The following is a 19,151-nucleotide window of genomic DNA, read 5'->3' as shown; positions in this document are numbered from 1 at the left end:
GAAAATGTTCACAAAAGAGAAAGTACCTTGTTGATGCTAGAGGTCTGAGGAGAATGGCCACACAGCTTTAAGCTAATGGGCAAGGTAAAAGTAAGTCAAATACTCAGTGGTTACACAGAGCATCTGTGAATGAACAACACAGTGAACCTTAAAGCAGATGATCCACAGCTCAGAAGACTACACTGAGTGTAACTCTTGTCAGCTAAGAACAAAAAACTGAGCCCGCAGTTTGCAAGTACTCACCATAATTGGACAGTAGAAGTTTGGAAAAATGTTGCCAGGCTTGAGTCTTCATTTTCTGTTGTGACATTTGGAAGGGTCACAAGTTGTTGTAAACTACATGAAAGTGTGGATCCATACTGCTTTTTATTAATGGATCAGGATGATGTTCTGTGGGATATTTACTTTGGGGCCCTTAGTAGTAACTGAACTAAGCTGGTACTGACCACATTTATCCCATAATGACCAGTGTGCCCATCTTCTGGTGGCACACATAATGTCATGAAACTGAAATCATCTAAATCATACTTTTCATGAACATGATAGTGAGTTCACCGTATTTCAATGGCCACTACAGTCAATAGATCAATAGTGTATAATAATATAATATATAAAAGATACTGTCATTTTTATATATATGGACATTAACTTCTTTACAGTAAGTGTATTTTATATTCAGTTTCCAGGGTGAACTGCTCTTCACATACAACAACACAAATAAGGCCAGAATACATATTTGTTTATTGCTCAACCTAAACCAGTTTTGTTCCTGTTGCTTTCACCTTCTAGAGCATTTTCTGTAGTATTTGGGCGTAACGTTGCGGCTGTGATGACGACACATCGGACTACTTCCTGGCTCTGACCACGTTAATACGTTTTGTGCATTCGCATGAACACAAGTCAGTCCAATTATAATTAAAAGTGTAGTGTTTGCACCACAGGGTGGCGATATTTGCAAAACAATTCACTAATTGATACAGCATGTTCTGGTTGTTCATAATAATTTTAACACACGATACAAGTTTGAAGAATTGCGTCCTTGCTGTGTTAGAAAACACCCGTGAAACCTCTGAGTTAGGGTGGTGTGTCAGTCCTTAATACGATCTGTCTATATGTGGCGGCATAATGAATGAGTTACGTTCTTTTTACATTTTTTAAAAACAATATCTATATATACTTTTTTTTTTTTTTTTGAAGATGTAAAATATATGTATTTTCTTACGTCAGCATCAGCCTGTCGTATAACAGCATGAGAACATCCCGAGCCTAGGAAGTTCACATCCCATCATCAGCATCCAGCGTTGTTGTTTTTTTTTTCCCCGCTGTCGATTCAGCCCCTCCTTCCTCCCTTTTCTCGTACCCCAAGGGTCTCGCGAGCGCGCACGCGTGCGAAACTGCGTGGGAATGGCTGTTTGTATGATCGAGGGGGTTGGGCCGCTTGGAGCGAGCGGTGAGCTGCATGAGTTTGTAATGTCCGCCATGTTGGCAATGGCGTATTGAACCAGGGAGGAACAGCGGTGCCTACGAGAGAAAGAGACCGACAGAGAGCGATCGAGATCCGGGCCTGCCCGGCTCTGTTCGCGCTGCTACGGACCCAAGCCCGCCCTCAATCGACCGGCTGACTCTCAGAGACCGTCACAGATTCATCCATGAGAACTCGAGGCAGACCTGCTGTTATTCCTAGCAGATCGAATAGATTTATGCTGCATCTTTTATTATAAAAATGAGTAAATTGTCGTTTCGGGCACGGGCACTGGATGCTAGTAAGCCCCTGCCCGTCTTCCGCTGCGAGGATTTGCCGGACCTGCACGAATATGCCTCAATCAACCGGGCAGTACCGCAGATGCCAACGGGGATGGAAAAAGAGGAGGAATCGGTATGTTATTTTATTGCTGCCCGACTGGCGGTGGATCTTTGGCGGCATTTTCATAGCGCGAGGCGCCGCTATGTTGCCTGCGCAAGCTTGTGCAAAATGGCCGCCATATTTTCTCTTTCGTGCGCACGATAGAGCTCGATGAAAACTGAATTCTACTAACCCGTTTCACCACGAGTGGCTGTGTAAGGTTGCAATATTGTGATATTTTATTGGTAAGCCGTGTTGTGTCCGTTTATTTCCTTTTAAGCAGTACCTGAATGCACAAAGAAGTCACGTGACCTCTATCTGTTCCACCATTTTGTTGACTTTCTCGTTGGTAAAGGCGAGCGGGATAGGCCTTGGACGTGGTGTACTTTTCGTTAGCGAATGCCAGGGGGAGACACTGAGCCTTCAGCCCCGGTTGACAGCTAGGCGCCTCGTGTTGACAGCCACAGCCCTGCCATGTGTGCTGCCTGTTTCGCGGAGAACGCGGAGTTTAAAAATATGTCCCAGAGCTCTGCTTTATGATTAATAACGGCACTCCTCTTCACATATACGTGGTTCAGTTCCTGTAAACTGTGTTACGACATGCATGGTGTAGCCATGACGGTGCCATTCATGGGGAAGTTTCATTCGTGTAGTGCAGCACGTGGATGTAGTCTTCTTTTCTGGAGCCATATTCCAAGTATCTTATTGGTTAGAAGCGTCGATGGCAAGAAAACGGTGACGATAGAGAATTTCAGTTATGTTTCTGAAAATTGGGCTTAAATTACTCTTATGAAAGTGTCTTATTGCAACTACTTATTTATTACTTGAATCCTTCATAATTGCATGAGTTTGGCCCACTGAGATGTCTGTACTGTGGTATTAGTCGGATTTTTGTTTTTTAACACTATAGTATATTGTTCTGCTTTTACTCACGTGTTTTGAGATTACACATATTCAAATTATATCCAAATACACAAATTTGCATTTGCCTGTAGACAGATTGGTCTATATGTTTTGACCACAAAGCCTTTCATTTAGAGTTTATACCTGAAATGAAAGCTGTTTTTCTGATAGTACACAAAGTTTAAGTTGCTCATGCATTACCTGCTCATCTGGTCGGCCCCACTGACTTTTTCTAATTCACTTTTATACACCACCTGAGATGCCTCAGCAGACACAAACATGATCCACAGATGGGATGTAAAGCAAGTTGAAATCCTGCTTTCATACCCTCCTCAACCTGCTGTGCACATACACAGCAGAAATTGCATAACAGTGTGACAGAAGAGATAAAGAGGACAGTTTTACTCCAAGCCTGTGCGTGGCTTAGCTCCCTGACCCACATCCTGTCCAGGAACAGTGGGGTGTTGTTGCATTGACTAAATACCCAAATGTTGGCTGAGAGTTATGTTGTTCTAACTTACCAGCAGGCACAGTTTGTGAGTGTTTGTTGCGTCACAATGCATGTGCATCACTTTGTCTCTTTAATTCATAATTTTAGCTTGCAAGTGTAACCAGAATCTAAATCAGGTGGAAGTTTTTGTTGTTGTTGTTGTTATAATATAATCAAGGAACTAATTTCATCAGCATTTAAACCTTCAAACCTCTGGCAAACAATTAACTTCTGACACAATCTATTTTTGCAATGCAACAGGACATCTTTGCTTGCACCATGTCCTGCATAGTGTAAATAGTTTGTGTGTTCCAGTGGCTGTTACCTTTACACTCACATTGAATTGTTCCATAACGTCTGGGGAAGTTAAAAGGTAAATCTGTAAACCACGTTTTTGACTACAAAATTAAAATGCTTTAGAGGTGGACTTTGTCCCTGCGACGCCACAATTTATGATTCACAATACGTCAGCCAGTAAATCCTCCTGTCTTTAATTATAATTTACAGAATTGTCTCAATGTTTTATTTAGTATGATGCTAAGTCAGCAGGAAATGGTTTACTGATGGAGGGGAAGGGAGTTGAGGCTAGTTTTCCCATCTGTAACAGTAATGTCCTTATTCACCTAGAGAAGTCGCCCCCTGCTGGCTGTCAGGTATACGCTTTTCAGTCCTGGAAGCTACATCTATCCTTCACACTGTTTGCAGTCATGATTTCTCTTTGTGTGTATTTATTAACACACAAAGTATTGAACAGTTTGTTTAATCGACTAACGGTCTTAAATTGAGTGATTTCTAGAATTGTCACTGATTTCTGGTAGTGTTACTAAAATGTGTGGCACAGTGAAATTGGATGCTTCTGTGCAAACAGGAGAAACATGTAAAGCCAAACAAAACACAGCCACCAAAATGCTCCGTGTGGATCTCCTTCAAAAAAACCAAATGGACAAAAATGATGTCTGGTGCACACTACGTCCATAAAGCTACCATATTACAGCTCGACTACAGGGTCATTTAACAAGTATTAGGTATGGGCATGTGTCAAGTTAACCTTTATTAAATTTAAAATGTTAATACTTTAGAGGGGGCTTGCATTCGTGACCACTTTAGCTTTAAATTGAAAGGACGTCCCCCTCTCCCATACTAATCATATAGTACTTATGCACCTGCGTGATGTTTTGTGAGGGTTGATATTGAGCGACATTGTTTCTCCACTGAATTTTGAGTGTTGTTCAACATAAATCACTTTTTCTCATCTGTGGAAAACTAGCAGTACTTGTGGATTTTACACAATATGTGTTCTTGGATTTGCTGAAATGCACCACCCTCACTTCCTCGCCTTCCTCTGGGCATGTTGAGCTGAAAACACCTGCTGGAGGCCACACTTTTGTTGCCATGGCAACTTTTATTGGAGTCATCTATTTTTTCTTGGGAACATTTAATGGAGGGAACGCGTGGTGCTGTGAAAAATAGATTTTCATTTGTCTCTCCTCGATCTGCATCTGTGACCGTGACAGAAAGCATAACTGCCACTGAGTCCCAGAACATTTTGTGTGGGAAGAACAAGAGAATCTGAGGTTCAATATTAGATTTTCTCGGGTGGAAAGCCGTTAGAAGCTACTTTGTATCCAGTTGTTTTCACTATTTGTGCCCACTTTGCACTAGATGTGTCACAAGACCAAAAACGTTGTCTGTACCAAAATAAGTCAAATGCATACATTACAAAGCATAGTGTGCTAATACATGATCATGAATCATCATATTCTTATAAAATGAACAGTAAGCCTACTAATTAGCTATTAGAGTAGCTTTGCATGATCCACTGCTCAAACTAATTCTTTGCAGCCCCTCAGTTCGTCCTTTGTGTGATGCAAACTGTGCAAGCTCCTCTAAATTTAAGCCAGCTTTCTTCTTATTGGCTGCATCTTACAAACAAAAGGATTGACCTGAAGTTGGGAGTGGCCGCTGTGCTCACCCTAAGCTGGTTCCCTGATTTGACCATATGAGAGAGATCTGCTTTCACTGACATCATGCAGAGCCAGAAAAGAAATTGTGTTCAGATAAGTGTGAAGGCTGAGCTTCAGGCCTTGTATGATACTGGTAAATATGCTAAACTCATCATTTGAACCTTTAGCTTTTTGTAATATGCTCATTTCATCATTGTAACTTGATTGTACAAAGCAGGATATAAGAAAAAGCATAAAATTTAATTTTTTTAAAGTCCCAGTTTCTTATTTTTACTTTTTTGGAAGCAAGACCATAGGGACAAGTAATTTTCAGCATCCAAAAACTGTTGAAAGTTCAAACAGCATAATGGCACATCAACTTGAAAGTTTGGCTAACACAGGCTTTTGCTGTGGGTCCCGTAATAACCTGGTTCACTTGTTCTCATGTGCCATTCACAAAATCCTTTTATCCGACACTCTCAACTCCTCTGCAGAGGAAATCCCAGGCTGTGAACCATGCTTGTGAGGATCACAGCTGTGAAAGATCAGGATATCTTTAGGTCAGAGAAGGCTCAGGGCTGCCTGCTGCAACCTGCCGAACCAATATCCTTTATAGAAGCTCGCAAAGGCAGGTCTGGGCCAGGCTCAGGTTTAATTGGCACCTTACGTGCACGCTTTATGCAGGTTCCTTATCTCACAAAGCTCCTGGGTTCATCAGCATGTCAGACGGTAGGGTTCAGAGAGGGCAGTGTCTTTGTGGCGGTTTTATGAGCAAACGCATCCTTCACTGTGCCAGTCAAACATGTAGTTTACATAAGCTCATGTCATGTCAGTAGACAACGCTTTGATAAGCAGTACTCTCTGAGCTGTAACAGTTGCTGAGTAACAGTGCAGACAACAGTTAAGTACATTTTGTAAGAAATGTATTTCAGTTGAATACTAGTTTGGAGTGGTTTGATTTCTTGCATCATTGTGCTTCAATTTTTGCTTGTAATTATCAATACAGGCTGGTGTTTCAAAGACTTAAACTATGCTTTTAATTTAGATATGAGAAGTCTGATGTAAATGTGCGTGCAAAGCGTAACTTTTAACGTTTTAAGTCTCTGAGCTCAGAGAACCACAGCTTCTGCAGTTTGGGTTTAACCCAGGAAGGACTTTTTAAATGTACAATGACACAGAGCTGTTGGCTAATTTGCAGGAAGTTGTGTTTGTGGGCAGTGAACATGGCTGTGTGAAATTTTTAATAAGTGTGCCTGCCCAGCCTGCTCACGCTCGCAGTCGCAGCCAAATCTGGTTCTTTGTTTTTGTCCTGACCCTTCAATTTGTGTAACCGTGCCAAATTGAGTCTTGGTTGAGAGTGCTATTCAAGCTTTAGATTGTGGTTAAGTTAGTGCTTGGTAAAAAGTTGTGTATTTCTCTCTTGTGCTCTTTTAGAGCCTGCGGCAAGCAGGAAATGCTGGGATTTAGGATGTTGTGGATGATGTCTAAAATCCTCAGTGGTGAACACTTTCGCAGTTGACACAATAAGATGTTTTTCTTGGCGTAGACTGTGCTTGATGGGTTTACAAGGGGCAGATGGTTCAGCTCTGGGCACATGCTGTGTCCTTTGATGCCAGTTCACAGCTCTGATATGGTTCCCCTGTTACTCCATGCAGAGCTCCTCGTGGCTTTGAATTTTTATTTAAGGCAGTTCAGACACCCATGCAAGTGTGGAAGTGTATAAAACTGAGTCGTTGTCAGGGAATGCTTGTTTGTGGTCATATTTGCCAGGCGCAGTTGGTATCTCTTAACATTGACCCACATTTCAGATTCTAGCCAATAAACTGTAGTTGAGAAAACGTGTGTGAAGTGTAAAATGAGTAGGAGCTCTGTTAAAATACTTGTTAGAGCAAGACAGATCTTGAGTTGGTTTGACTTGATTGGCCGTCTGTTGCATCAACCACAAATAAAAGGCCTACAGATATTGTGCGCTACAGAGTGAGCGTGCAGTGCTAGTAAGTTGCAGTGTCTTTCATGCAGATCTTAATGCCAGTGCATAAGCGAGAGCTTTGCTTAAACTCCTGTCATTTAGTAATAACACTGATTCTGAACTCCGAGGAGCTAGGGCCGTTCGATACAACGATATATATCGGATGACGATATAAAAACGTCTATCGTTTCATTTTACGCTATCGTTTGTTTCGGGGTGTCGCAAAATAAACTGTTTACGGCAATATTTTTTTCATCGTTTTAATGGTCACTGTAGTGGCTATATTAATTTATTACAGTTCTTTCTTTCTCTTATATTTTAATAACCACACTACGGACGGACAAGCGCCTGTTTTTATGCGTTGTGGTTAGCAACAACAACGGTAAAACCACCGTGTGTCTGCTTGTTTATTTTCCACATAAACCTTTCACAATAAAGCTCAAGATCCTGTTGAGACTTTGCTCTTTCATGTGATTCCGTTTATTTTGAAGATTATTTACGGATGAGAATTAAAAAAGAGCCGTCAGGTGCTAAAAAATAAACCTTAGACTCAAACGTTAGAACAGGCTTTTCCCCGCAGCACGCCGTGTAATAAATACTCACAAAGAAAACGGCAGCCGTTACAACTTATGTCTAAAAATGTATCGTTTCATGCATCGGTTAAAACACTCGACTCCAGCTACATGACGCGCAGCTGGAAACACTTCCTGCAAGTCGAGCTGCCCGAGATTCACAGAATTTACAGAAAATGTTACATTTTTGTGATTTATATCGTTATCGGGATGATAGAATTCTTATATCGGGATATGAGATTTTGGTCATATCGCACAGCCCTACGAGGAGCAGTATGCTGTTTGGAAAATTAAGACACTGTTTTATACAGGGGGAAAAAGATTCATGTTTTTGTGGGATTCTTCCAAACAACATATATTTCAGGTAACTATCAGTTGTGTAATATGAAAACATTTTGTACTTGCTGAGTTCAAGAGTCAAACAGTCTGAGTCATTTGCCCACGTTTATGCTTCTGCTGCCAAGTTGGAGTACCAGATTTGCTGCTGAAGAAACTTTGCAGGTATTTTAATATGATCCACTGGCTCAACATAGGCAACAGAATATCTGTAAACTTTTTTCTTCTCTCTCCATTTGTTCCACCTGAGAGATGCAGTAAATAATAATGAGTCATTGTTGTGAGTGATAGTGGGGTTACCTGAGGGGTGCTCAAAAAGAGGTGTTTGCCACAAAGCACATGCTACAAAGTCCAACTCGGCTGACTGTGAAGCTCACCTTTCCAAACTCATTGACATGGCAGTGCACTTGCTGATACTCCTACGCTGTTCTCCTGCTGATGACTCATTTCTCTGAGACATCATTACTGTGTTGGCATACATTATATAGACATAACAAACTATGATAAATATTATGCTTTGCCTGTCAGACAAGCCTAGACAAATGAATTGAGATTAGGTTTAAAATGACAGCTAAGAAATGCCACACAAACACTGAAAGATAATGAGCGAAGGGAACTGGAGAGGATTCACACCCAGGAGGTGCAGGATGTTCAAACGAGTGCGATTTTTATTTTGACCCAGCGGCTGACATGTTTGTCCCTGACTTTTGATGATGAATACACCCTAGAGGAAGAGGAAATGTTGGCAGCACCATATGAAGCCAGTGAGGGTTTCACAAGGGATGGAGAGATGACCATTCATGTAGCAGGCCTTTCCTGTTTTGGAACATTTTGTATTTGAACAACTGCCATCATGCTTTGCACTGACAAATAAGATTGCAGTAGCTGATGTTTATATGTTAAGTGTAAATTTCTGTTTTGTTTCTGTGTTTATTTCATTCAAAGGTTAGTGTGATAAAAGGATTGTAGACTTTAAACTGGTTTGCAGGGGGTTTCCTGCCTCTTAAACAGGTATACGAAAGGCTGGATTTACAAAGCTGAGTCTGGGGTTCCTTATTTAACAGAAGTCTGTGATTGTTCTTGTGGTATCTATTGCTGTTTGATAACCAACAATGGCGTTTATGCTTCACTAAATGAAGCCCAACTAAGAAAACATTACTATCCTGGTGTTGATTTCAAGGAAGACAAAAACTAAACTAAATCCTGGTTAATTTTGGGTGTAAATTTGAGTATAGATTTTTTTTTCTGGCACAAGATGTAAACAGTACCTCAGTCTACTATCAGCCAAAATATTTCAAACATCTGCATTGGCTCAGAATTTCATAATTCTGTATTTCACAGTGTGACAGATGTTTTAAACCAATCAGTCGGAGCAATAAGCAATGCCAGTGTTTTTTGTATTATTTCTTCTGTGCCAGGGAACTAAAGAAATCTCCAGAATGAAAACAACATTTAGGCAGCGCAAAATTGAGCCAACACAATAGATAAACATCAGCCGCTGCCATCTTATTTGCCAATATACTGATGAAAGCCAGCCAGACCATAAACATTGGCCAGCCTAAGACATTTGCAGAAAAAGGCTAATATCAGCCACTCCTGACGTGCATCCTTTGGTTTTACATACGGATTCTCGATGTTATGTACATGAAACATTTCACAGCTCTGTCCTCGCAGACCTTCCTCTGGAGCTCGTCCAGTGAGAGGTTTAGGCTGTAATCTCTTTAATGTGAGAGGTCTGACGCCACAGATCACATTTATTATCCTGTTAAGTACAATACTTTAAGCACTTGGCGTTCTTTAACATCTGGACTGCTTATGGTTATTAGTCCTGTGCAAGCACAGCGAAACGATATCATGCACCTCATAATGAAACAACTTTTGGTCTTAACTAAATCACTCATTGTCATTGTTTCCATTACACACTGTTGTACGTACATGCAGATGCACAACAGAATGAAATGGGGGGGTGATGTGTAAAATGAGTATTGAAGTAATTAAAAGATTTTTTTTTTAGTTTGTCAACTTGTAAACAAGATGGTTTAAGAAACAATCCGGAGTCTTTTTTTTCCTTTTTTTAATAATTCTTTGTGTACAAATGTCTCTTGACAAATCAAGATACTGATCACTGCAGAAGTCTTTACATTTTTTTCTAAACAGCAGCTTCTTTCTCTCTTTCAGGAGCACCATCTCCAGCGGGCCATCTCAGCGCAGCAGGTATATGGCGAGAAGCGGGACAACATGGTTATCCCCGTCCCCGAGGCGGAGTGCAACATCACGCACTACGAGTCCCTCTACCCCGGGGAGTTCAAAATGCCAAAGCAGCTTAATCACATACAGCGTGAGTAGCAGGCTGCGTGCAAGTGGATTATCTTCTTAGCTGTGTTAGTGGTCTGTGAGCATGTGGTGATGTTGCCGTTTGGCTGCACCGGATGGCTTCAGGGTGTTTGTCCTGCTGATTGAGAGATTTTAGTGTTTGTGGTTTTGATGAGAAACCTGTGAGTAATTAGAAGCGCTTTTCTAAGAGATGTGTATTTATATTTTATGTTTTGTTTTCTGGACGGTTTTCTGAAAGTTAGTGCTTTTTCATGTGGACATAATATTGACACACATAGTTGTTGCTTTTTTTTCTTAAGAAAACTTTAAGATTAAGTCTTGTTGTTTGGCATTTACTGTAGCCATGAAATGTCCTGTGTTCGCATTAGTGAAATGTCAAACTTTGAGACTGCTGTTGCAGATACTTTCACCATAATTTGGCAGTCATCTTAACATTTTAAATGTAGGGGCGGTGAGGGTAACACTGCAAGCTTTTCCAAATGCCACTGGCTTTGACAGGTTAATGTGTTGATTACAGTGGCTCTGATAGTGGCTGTTCAGTAAACATCTTATTTTTTCACCCGAGGGCCACAGTAGTGACAGCCACTTTGAATTTATTTTCTGCAGAATCTCAATGTCAGATTGGCAGGGCCAAAAAAATACAAAGCCAGGGGCAATATTTATGTTCAAATGGTAGATTACATTCACATCTCATATTTGTCCTAAAGTGTTGCCTTATTGAATGGGTGAAAGCACACAACTAAACTGAAGCACAGCGCTTTGTTATGATAAAATGCTGTTTATTTTTTGAGCATAGTTCGGCTGCAGTTGGCTGAAGATAAAGGCTTCAGCAGTTCATATCCTATGGGTTGTGTTATTGACATTGCTTGAAAGGCACTGTTGCTAAATACAAAATGATGGTGAATTATAAAGTCTCTGTATTGTAAGCCCAGGCTTTGCTGACTGAAATGTGTCATAGTTATCTAATATTGATTCATCAATTTGATACACACTGCAGCCTCTGCTGGTATTGTTCAGAAAAGTGATGTTTTGTTTAGTTCAGCAGCCTCATTCCTGCAATGTCTTTGAAATATTTTCTTGGCTGCATCTGTCTCTCCAGTAACCAGCTCTTTTTTTTCTTTTTCTTTTTTTCCCACAGCTTTTAGTTTGGATACAGAGCAGCCAGACTATGACCTAGATTCAGAGGATGAGACGTTTGTGAATAAGCTGAAGAAGAAAATGGAAATCACTGCTCTGCAGTTTGAAGAAATGATAGACCGGCTGGAAAAAGGCAGTGGACAGCAGGTATATGTAACCCTGTGTGGGGAAAGTATTGCTTTGCATGCACACAGTCTTTTTATTCACTTTACACTGAATAAAATGTACACTCTGAGTCACTTTTTGCATTACTCCATTATGTTTAACTTGTATTTTAGTCATTTGAGAGGCCTGTTATTCTCTTTGTCAGTGGTTTCTTTAAAAGTTACTATTTATTGACGAATAAGCACTTCACATGACATTGAAAAAGACAAAATATGAGTTTATGTGATGTGCCTGAAGGCAGCGTGACTGCTTAAAATCTAAAGCCTTTGTTTTGTTGTGTCTTGGTGTGTTCATAGTGACTGCTTGTTTAAACCAGCTGGACTTAAGTGCTCAGCTATGTGTAATAATTATTTCCAGAATGATGTGGCTCAGGCCATTACACTAACTTGGTCTGGCCTGTGTTGCTCTGTAGCTTGTCAGTCTACAGGAAGCCAAACTGCTGCTGAAGGAGGACGATGAACTGATCAAGGAGGTCTTTGACTACTGGAGCCGGAAGAGGAAAACCAGCAAGGGTGGCTGCCTCATCCCCAGCGTCAAGCAGGAGAAGAGGGATGGCTCTAGCACCTGCGACCCTTATGTGGGCTTTCGCCGACGGACAGAGAAGATGCAAACTAGGAAGGTAGGACTTTCTAGCCAAAAATGAGTAAGATAAAGGCAAATTAAAGGACATAAATTATGCTGACCTACATTTCTACTGGGGCTTCACCAATCCAACTTTTGAAGATAAAAACCTAGAACCCTTGTATTATCTTTTTACCAACGTAATTATATAAGCAGTTTCCATGGGTTTTGGTATGGTCCAAACTAGGGGTGCAACGATACACAAAATTCACGGTTCGGTTCGATACTTTGGTGTCACGGTTCGATATTTTTTCGATACAAAAAAAATGTTCATGCATTTTTAATTTGTCATTTATTAAAATTATAAATATATATTTTAACTCAAAAGTACAGTTTTTAAATTTAACCCTAACCCTTGTGCGTGTTTTTTATTTTGACAGCGAATGCGCACCTGCGGACCACTTATGTGCAGCCCTGGTTATTTAGCTCATCATATTGCAGCCACAGAAATTCTTTTGTCCATGAAACCATAAAGCTGCACTTTCTTTTTGCCTTATAGTCTGATTTGTCATAACTTCTCCGTTTTGTGGTAAGCTTTTCTTTGGCTGTCACTTCTTCACCCTGACCTGTCTTATTTGGCTCAGCAGAACTGAAATGCTTTTACACACACACTCACATAAGCTCAGCGATTCTCTGCACGATCAACCTCTCACATGTTTAAGCTGCGGGAGATTTCACTTGTCATGTTTGCATAGTAAGCTAACGATTAATAAGACGATGTCAGAGGAATTGGTGCACAAATTATCATCACTCACAGATCAGTGCTGTTGCTCTCTATACACAGTTCACGCGATTGCAAAGTGAAAGCAAAAAAACAAGCGCAAATTCAAACGCGACTTCAATATGTCACATATTGACAGTGGCTCACCGATGCCAATGACATAATTACCCAGCTACATTTCCGAAAGAATGCAAAAGCATTGACATATATTTTTCCTACAATAGCCCGACGGGCAGGGAAGAGATAGATTTTGGTAGCCCGACTGAAAAAATCGCTAGCTCTGGGACGTCGGGCTAGCGATATTGCAAGCCCTGTATCTGATTGAGGAATCACTCATCTTTGGAAAAGAGAGTTTATTACAGAGAAATGTCTCTTTCCAAAATAAAAGCTATACTATCCGCTTCTTCTGGGCTATATTCTCAGCAGCATAAGGAGAATCATGTGCTAACAGCTGTCTAAATGACTCGGCTAAAGTTAGTAGCATGCTTGCTTTTTTTTGTCTGCTTCCACTTGTCTTTGCACTAGGATGATGTCGGCGTAAATGTGCAGTCATATTCGTTGTGTTCCCACTAGTGCTTTCAGGTTAATCTCGTTGAAATGACCTTAACGCCACAACACGGCAAATCTCCGTTAACGAGCTACCGCCGATCACTCCGTGCATGGGGCTAGACGGCCAACACGTTAACGAGCTAACTGCGCTAACACACTAGTTCACACCAATGTAATTGAGCATTGCATGGCACATCCAACATACTGTTTTACTTTAGTCCATGACTCGCTTACCTTCAGGGTCATACGTCACATGAAAACCAAAATAATTCCAAACGCCAGATCTGAATGACGTTCAATTTGCCTGTTGCAAGGAGAGCTTAACTTCTGTCTCGCTAGCTTGCCCTGCGCTCTTCCTTCTGATCTGCGCTCGACAGTGCAGCCTAGGCGGAGTAGTCGAACACAGATTCACTGAGCGCTCAACACAGACAGCATCGTCAGAAGGAAAATTGATAAAATAAATTACAAATGTTGTATTGTTCGATACATATGCGTACCGAACCGAAAGCACTGTATCGAACGGTTCAATATCGATACGAATATCGTTGCACCCCTAGTCCAAACATATTGGCTTTAAAGTGGTTCAGATGAGGCAGATAAATATTTTGTCCCTACAGTAGTGTTCCCCTAAGATGAAAGATGAGCAGTTGAATATTTCCATACCTTAACCTTTTTAAAGATTTTCAGTTAAAATGGAAACTAATTTAAGGTGACATCCACCAGACACCTCACGGAATGAGATTATCACAATATTTAACTCACAATATGACATTATTTTGCTGTTTAAAAAAGATTATTTTTTAGATTGTGTGATTTGCTGACTATTGCAGTAACATTGTGATTAATCACCTTTTGTCTATTGCAGCTACGCTTCTGTATTGATACAGTATTCACAAGCAAAATATTGGAATTGAGATTTCTGACACTGAATCATCACTGCTCTGTTTTCAGAATCGAAAGAATGATGAGGCCTCATATGAGAAGATGCTGAAGCTGCGCAGGGACTTGAGTCGAGCTGTCACCATCTTAGAGATGATCAAAAGAAGAGAGAAGAGCAAGAGGGAACTGTTGCACCTCACACTGGAAATTGTGGAAAAGAGGTAAGAAAGTTGACTAAACTGCACCTTGTCAGACAAGTAGTTGCTATAAAGGAGACCTTTTCACTTGTACTCTCAAACCACATGCCCCACTTATCTGATTGGATGACATTTTCAAAAGCGGGTCATTCAGGGTAATAGCTAACGGCTGTGCCCTTGTCCTGTTTTGGGAATGCTTTCTGATAACATCTTAAGAAGCTGAGATGATAACAGCGTGGTGTTTTGGACAGTGTATGTGGTGAACCTTCATATTTGATTAGCCTGTTGTTTACTTGCCAAGTCTGAAATTCAGCACAATGCTTGTCTGCATGACTGATCATACAAAAGTCAACCACATATTTTCTGTAAGGCCAGGCTTCACTGCTCCTGTTAATTGGGGTCACAGTTAAATGCACTTTTCCATGCAAAGTTCACCTTGTTTATTCAGTAGTGTTTGGACCACATTAGCTCAGTGATGTCTGGGTCCTGGTCAAGGCTTTGCTTTCCCCAGTCTTTTAAGCAGTATAGTGGACTCTATCTCTGTATTCCATCCATCCATTCGCTTCCGCTTATCCTTTTCAGGGTCGCGGGGGGCGCTGGAGCCTATCCCAGCTGTCATAGGGCGAGAGGCAGGGTATCTCTGTATTATAAAATATAAACTTTGTGTTTTCCAAACTCCATTTTGGATTGTCCTCCCTCCACCCCCCAGTGGAGCCTTTGCAATCCATCTAAACATGACATCCGAATGGAATGAATTTACTCTGAAAGTAGCTGTCAGCGTGAGCTTAAATTGGACCCTTCTCCTTGAAGTGCTTTTGATTTGTAGTGACATTTCAATTTCCTCTTGTTATCCCGGCCTGGTTTCTGCCTGCGCATCACAGCTAGTGCTCACTCTCAGACTGGACCACTCTGTTCCCAGTAGGTAGTTTTTCCCGGTCACTTTATGATGCTATGCTGCTGTAGAGGGGCTCAGGTGTAATGTCTGGTGGGTGCAGTCTGTCATTTGTGTGTCTCAAGCCCTTACTGTGCATTGAAGTTTAGGTTCTTTTGTGTTTCAACTGTGGTTGCATGATGTTAGCAGTTATACATTATTCATGGTAATGTTAGTGATAAATTGAAGTAGTTTACACAAATTTCCAAGCTTAATATAGTCAACTAAAACTATGTGGGAGATGCATCTGTTAGAGCCCGAGCGGTTTTCATGACAGTATGTCATCTACAATATTTAAAACTGAAGCGAATAAAAACAACTTGAACCTAAGTGTGTAATATTTCGTATTATTATGTCTAATGTTATTGTTGAACTGACATGTTGGGATGCACTGATTCAACTATTCATTTCTGATCCGATACCAGTCTTAAGTAAACAAACTCTGCTCCTCACTGTGAAACTCGGAAGCATTCTATATTTCTAAGGCAGCCAACCCTCCATTACTTTTCTGTTAACGTCCTCTATAACAAATATGCAGCAAAAAAAGAGAAGTCATCGCCAGTAAAAACCGGGCACTCTGTCCATCTTCACAGATCTGGAGTTGAGTGCACTATTACTTTGTATCCTGTACACTTCCAGCTTTTTTATTGATGCATTATCTCCTTCTGACAACTCATACACTGCTGCTGATTTATTGTGTAGTAAACTGGATCAGCTATAGATGGGCTTTTGTCAAATATCCGATTGAGCTTTGTTTTACCAATAATTGTTCATACTTACTGTGTGAGCTGATAAAGCTGAAGTTGGCAGGAGTGCAGTTGTAATACTAAAAATTAGGGGTGCAACAATACTCGTATCGATATTGAACCGTTTGATACAGTGCTTTTGGTTCGGTATGCATATGTATCGAACAATACAAATTGTTTTTATTTATTTTATCAACTTTTCTTCTGACGATGCTGTCTGTGTTGAGAGCTCAGTGGATCTGCGTTCGACTACTCTGCCTAGGCTGATTCTCCTTATGGGGACCTGATATGTTTAATATGCTGCTGAGAATATAGCCCAGAAGAAGCGTATAGTATAGTTTTTATTTTGGAAAGTATTTAGTATTTATTTAGTATTTATTTATTTATTGTCATTGTCAAGAACAATGAAATTGCGTTTGGGGCTTCCATACAACCCCCCCAAAAAAAAGAAGAAAATAATAAATACCCCTTAAAACCCAAGTGTACATATTTAACCCAGTGTGACTCCAATGCAATAAGACAATCCTTAGCAATAATGTTCGTAGAAATTCAGACAAAGACCTGAGAAACATGACAAAATACAACAATGCAACCCATTCAATATTATTGTACTGTGAGATATGATATCAGATATGATAGTTATCTATTTAAGAAAGGGGGGGGGGGGGCAGGAGGGGGAAGAGAATAAAGATATGATGCACCAATGCAGACCAGTTCATTGCTATTAAGAAGTTGGATATGGTTATTGTCCGTGAGAGGGGGGCAGAGAGTTCAGGAGCCTCACAGCCTGTGGATACAGGCTGTTGGCCAGTCTGGATGTTCTGGCCTGTATAGACCTGTACCTTCTCCCTGAGGGCAGCAGATGGAAAAGGTGGCGCGCAGGGTGATGTTGGTCCCGCAGGATACTGTGCACCCTCCTCAGACAGCGAGTGGGGAAGATATTACTGATCTCTGGCAGACTTGTTCCAATAATTCTGCCAGCTTCTTTCACCACCCGCTGGAGTGCTTGCTGATCGGCCTTGGTGCAGCTGGGGAACCACACTAGAAATCCATACGTCAGAACGCTGCTGATGGCACAGTTGTAGAAGTTCAACATCAGAGATCTGGGAATGTGTGCGCTCCGCAGTCTCCTCAGGTAGTAGAGGCGCTGTTGGGCCTTCCGTACAACTGAGGTGATATGGTTGCCCCAGGACAGGTCCTCGGTCACAGTTACCCCCAAGAATTTAAAACTGCTCACCCTCTCCACCGCCTCACTGCCAATGAAGAGAGGCAGATGGTTGTTATGACCCCTCTTCCGGAAATCTACAATGATCTCCTTGGTCTTTTTGGTGTTTAAGACCAAGTTATTGTCATGGCACCATGACTCTAGTTGTTGCACCTCTGTCCTATAGTTTGTCTCATCATTGTTGGATATAAGTCCGAGCACTGTAGTGTCATCTGCAAACTTAACAATGAGATTGGACGCGCAGGAGGAAATACAGTCATGGGTGAAGAGAGTGTATAGCAGAGGGCTCAGAACACACCCCTGAGGGGCACCGGTGTTGACCACAAGGGTGGAAGAGGTGTTCTTACCCACTCTGACACTCTGTCTACGGTTAGTGAGGAAGTCCACAATCCAGTTGCACAGAGAGGAGTTAAGTCCCAGTTGGTGGAGTTTGGGACGGAGTTTGTATGGCCGGATGGTATTAAAAGCCGAGCTGTAGTCTACAAAGAGGAGCCGTGCATAGGTGTTCCTGTGTTCCAAGTGCTTCAGTAATGTGTGCAGCACTGTGGCGATCGCATCCTCGGTTGACCGGTTCTCCCTGTATGCAAACTGGTGCGAGTCCAGGGATGGTGGAAAAGCAGCTCTGATGTGTTTAATGACCAGTCTCTCCAGGCATTTGGCGGGAATGGGGGTGAGTGCCACAGGTCTGAAATCGTTCAGACATGTGACATTTGACTGTTTTGGGATGGGAACGATGGTTGCTGCTTTGAAACAGGATGGTACCAGTGAACAGGACAACGAGGTGTTATATATAGAGGTGAAGACGTCCGCCAGGTCCGCAGCACAGTCTTTTAGCACCCGGCCCAGCACTCCATCCGGCCCGGCCGCCTTCCTGGTGTTAATGCTCCGGAACACACGCCTCAGCTCATGAGTGCTCAGGACCGGAGCAGGGTCGGTTGAGGGGAGAGGGGACAGGACAGGGTCGGTGTTCTCCCTGTCAAAACGGGCATAAAAGAGATTTAGATCCTCAGCCAGAGTAGAACTGTCGGCTGAGGGTGATGGTGTTCTTCTTTTGTAGTCCGTGATAGCCCTGATGCCCTCCCAGACCTGCCTTGGGTTTGTGTTGTTCTCAAACCTGGCCTCGATACGCCTCCTGTGCTGCTGCTTGGCAGTCTTGATGCCTCTTCTCAGGTTGGCCCTGGCAGCACTGTATGCCTCCTGGTCCCCGGATTTGAAAGCGTTGTTCCTTGTTCGAATAAGTTGTTGAACTCCGTGTGTCATCCAGGGTGGATTATTAGGGAACACACGGAATCGTTTCCAAGTTGTTACATTGTCCACACAGAAACAGATGTAGTCCAAGACAGTGGAGGTGTAACTGTCCAATGCGACACGATTGTCAGTGTCCTGCACCTTGAATACATCCCAGTCTGTGCAGTGGAAACAGTCCTGAAGCATCGGAATAGCATCCTGCGGCCATGTTCTCACGGTTTTGGTTGTAATCCCAGTGCTCTTGATCTTTTGTGTGTATATTGGGTGTAGCAGAAGGGAGAGATGGTCTGACAGACCCAGGTGGGGATAAGCCTGGGCTCTGTACGCATTCGCCATGTTGGT

General features: G+C 41.8%; 1 protein-coding gene across 5 annotated transcripts in view; it reads left to right on the top strand.

Moving 5' to 3' along the window:
• Positions 1 to 19,151, top strand: part of LOC147322257 (enhancer of polycomb homolog 1-like) — a 42,048-nt gene that overhangs the window by 5,140 nt on the left and 17,757 nt on the right. For 3 of the 5 annotated variants that reach the window (XM_086306742.1, XM_086306743.1, XM_086306741.1), the window contains 4 exons: positions 10,235 to 10,394; positions 11,529 to 11,674; positions 12,105 to 12,311; positions 14,535 to 14,683. In XM_086306742.1, the coding sequence (XP_086162868.1) occupies positions 10,295 to 10,394; positions 11,529 to 11,674; positions 12,105 to 12,311; positions 14,535 to 14,683 (602 nt within the window). In that variant the 5' untranslated portion in view covers positions 10,235 to 10,294. Of the gene's footprint in view, positions 1 to 1,384; positions 1,877 to 10,234; positions 10,395 to 11,528; positions 11,675 to 12,104; positions 12,312 to 14,534; positions 14,684 to 19,151 lie in introns of those variants that run through there. The other 2 variants (XM_086306740.1, XM_086306739.1) reach the window with 2 other exon arrangements.

This window comes from Aulonocara sp. 'chitande type north' Nkhata Bay, linkage group LG9, assembly GCF_057382095.1.
Source record: "Aulonocara sp. 'chitande type north' Nkhata Bay isolate Kocher_YH1m ecotype deep benthic linkage group LG9, A_spYH_male_GT1.1, whole genome shotgun sequence".
NCBI classification, from domain to species: domain Eukaryota; kingdom Metazoa; phylum Chordata; class Actinopteri; order Cichliformes; family Cichlidae; genus Aulonocara; species Aulonocara sp. 'chitande type north' Nkhata Bay.
The sequence above is the reverse complement of the archived record's forward strand: the minus strand, read 5'-3'. Positions and strand labels throughout refer to the sequence as shown.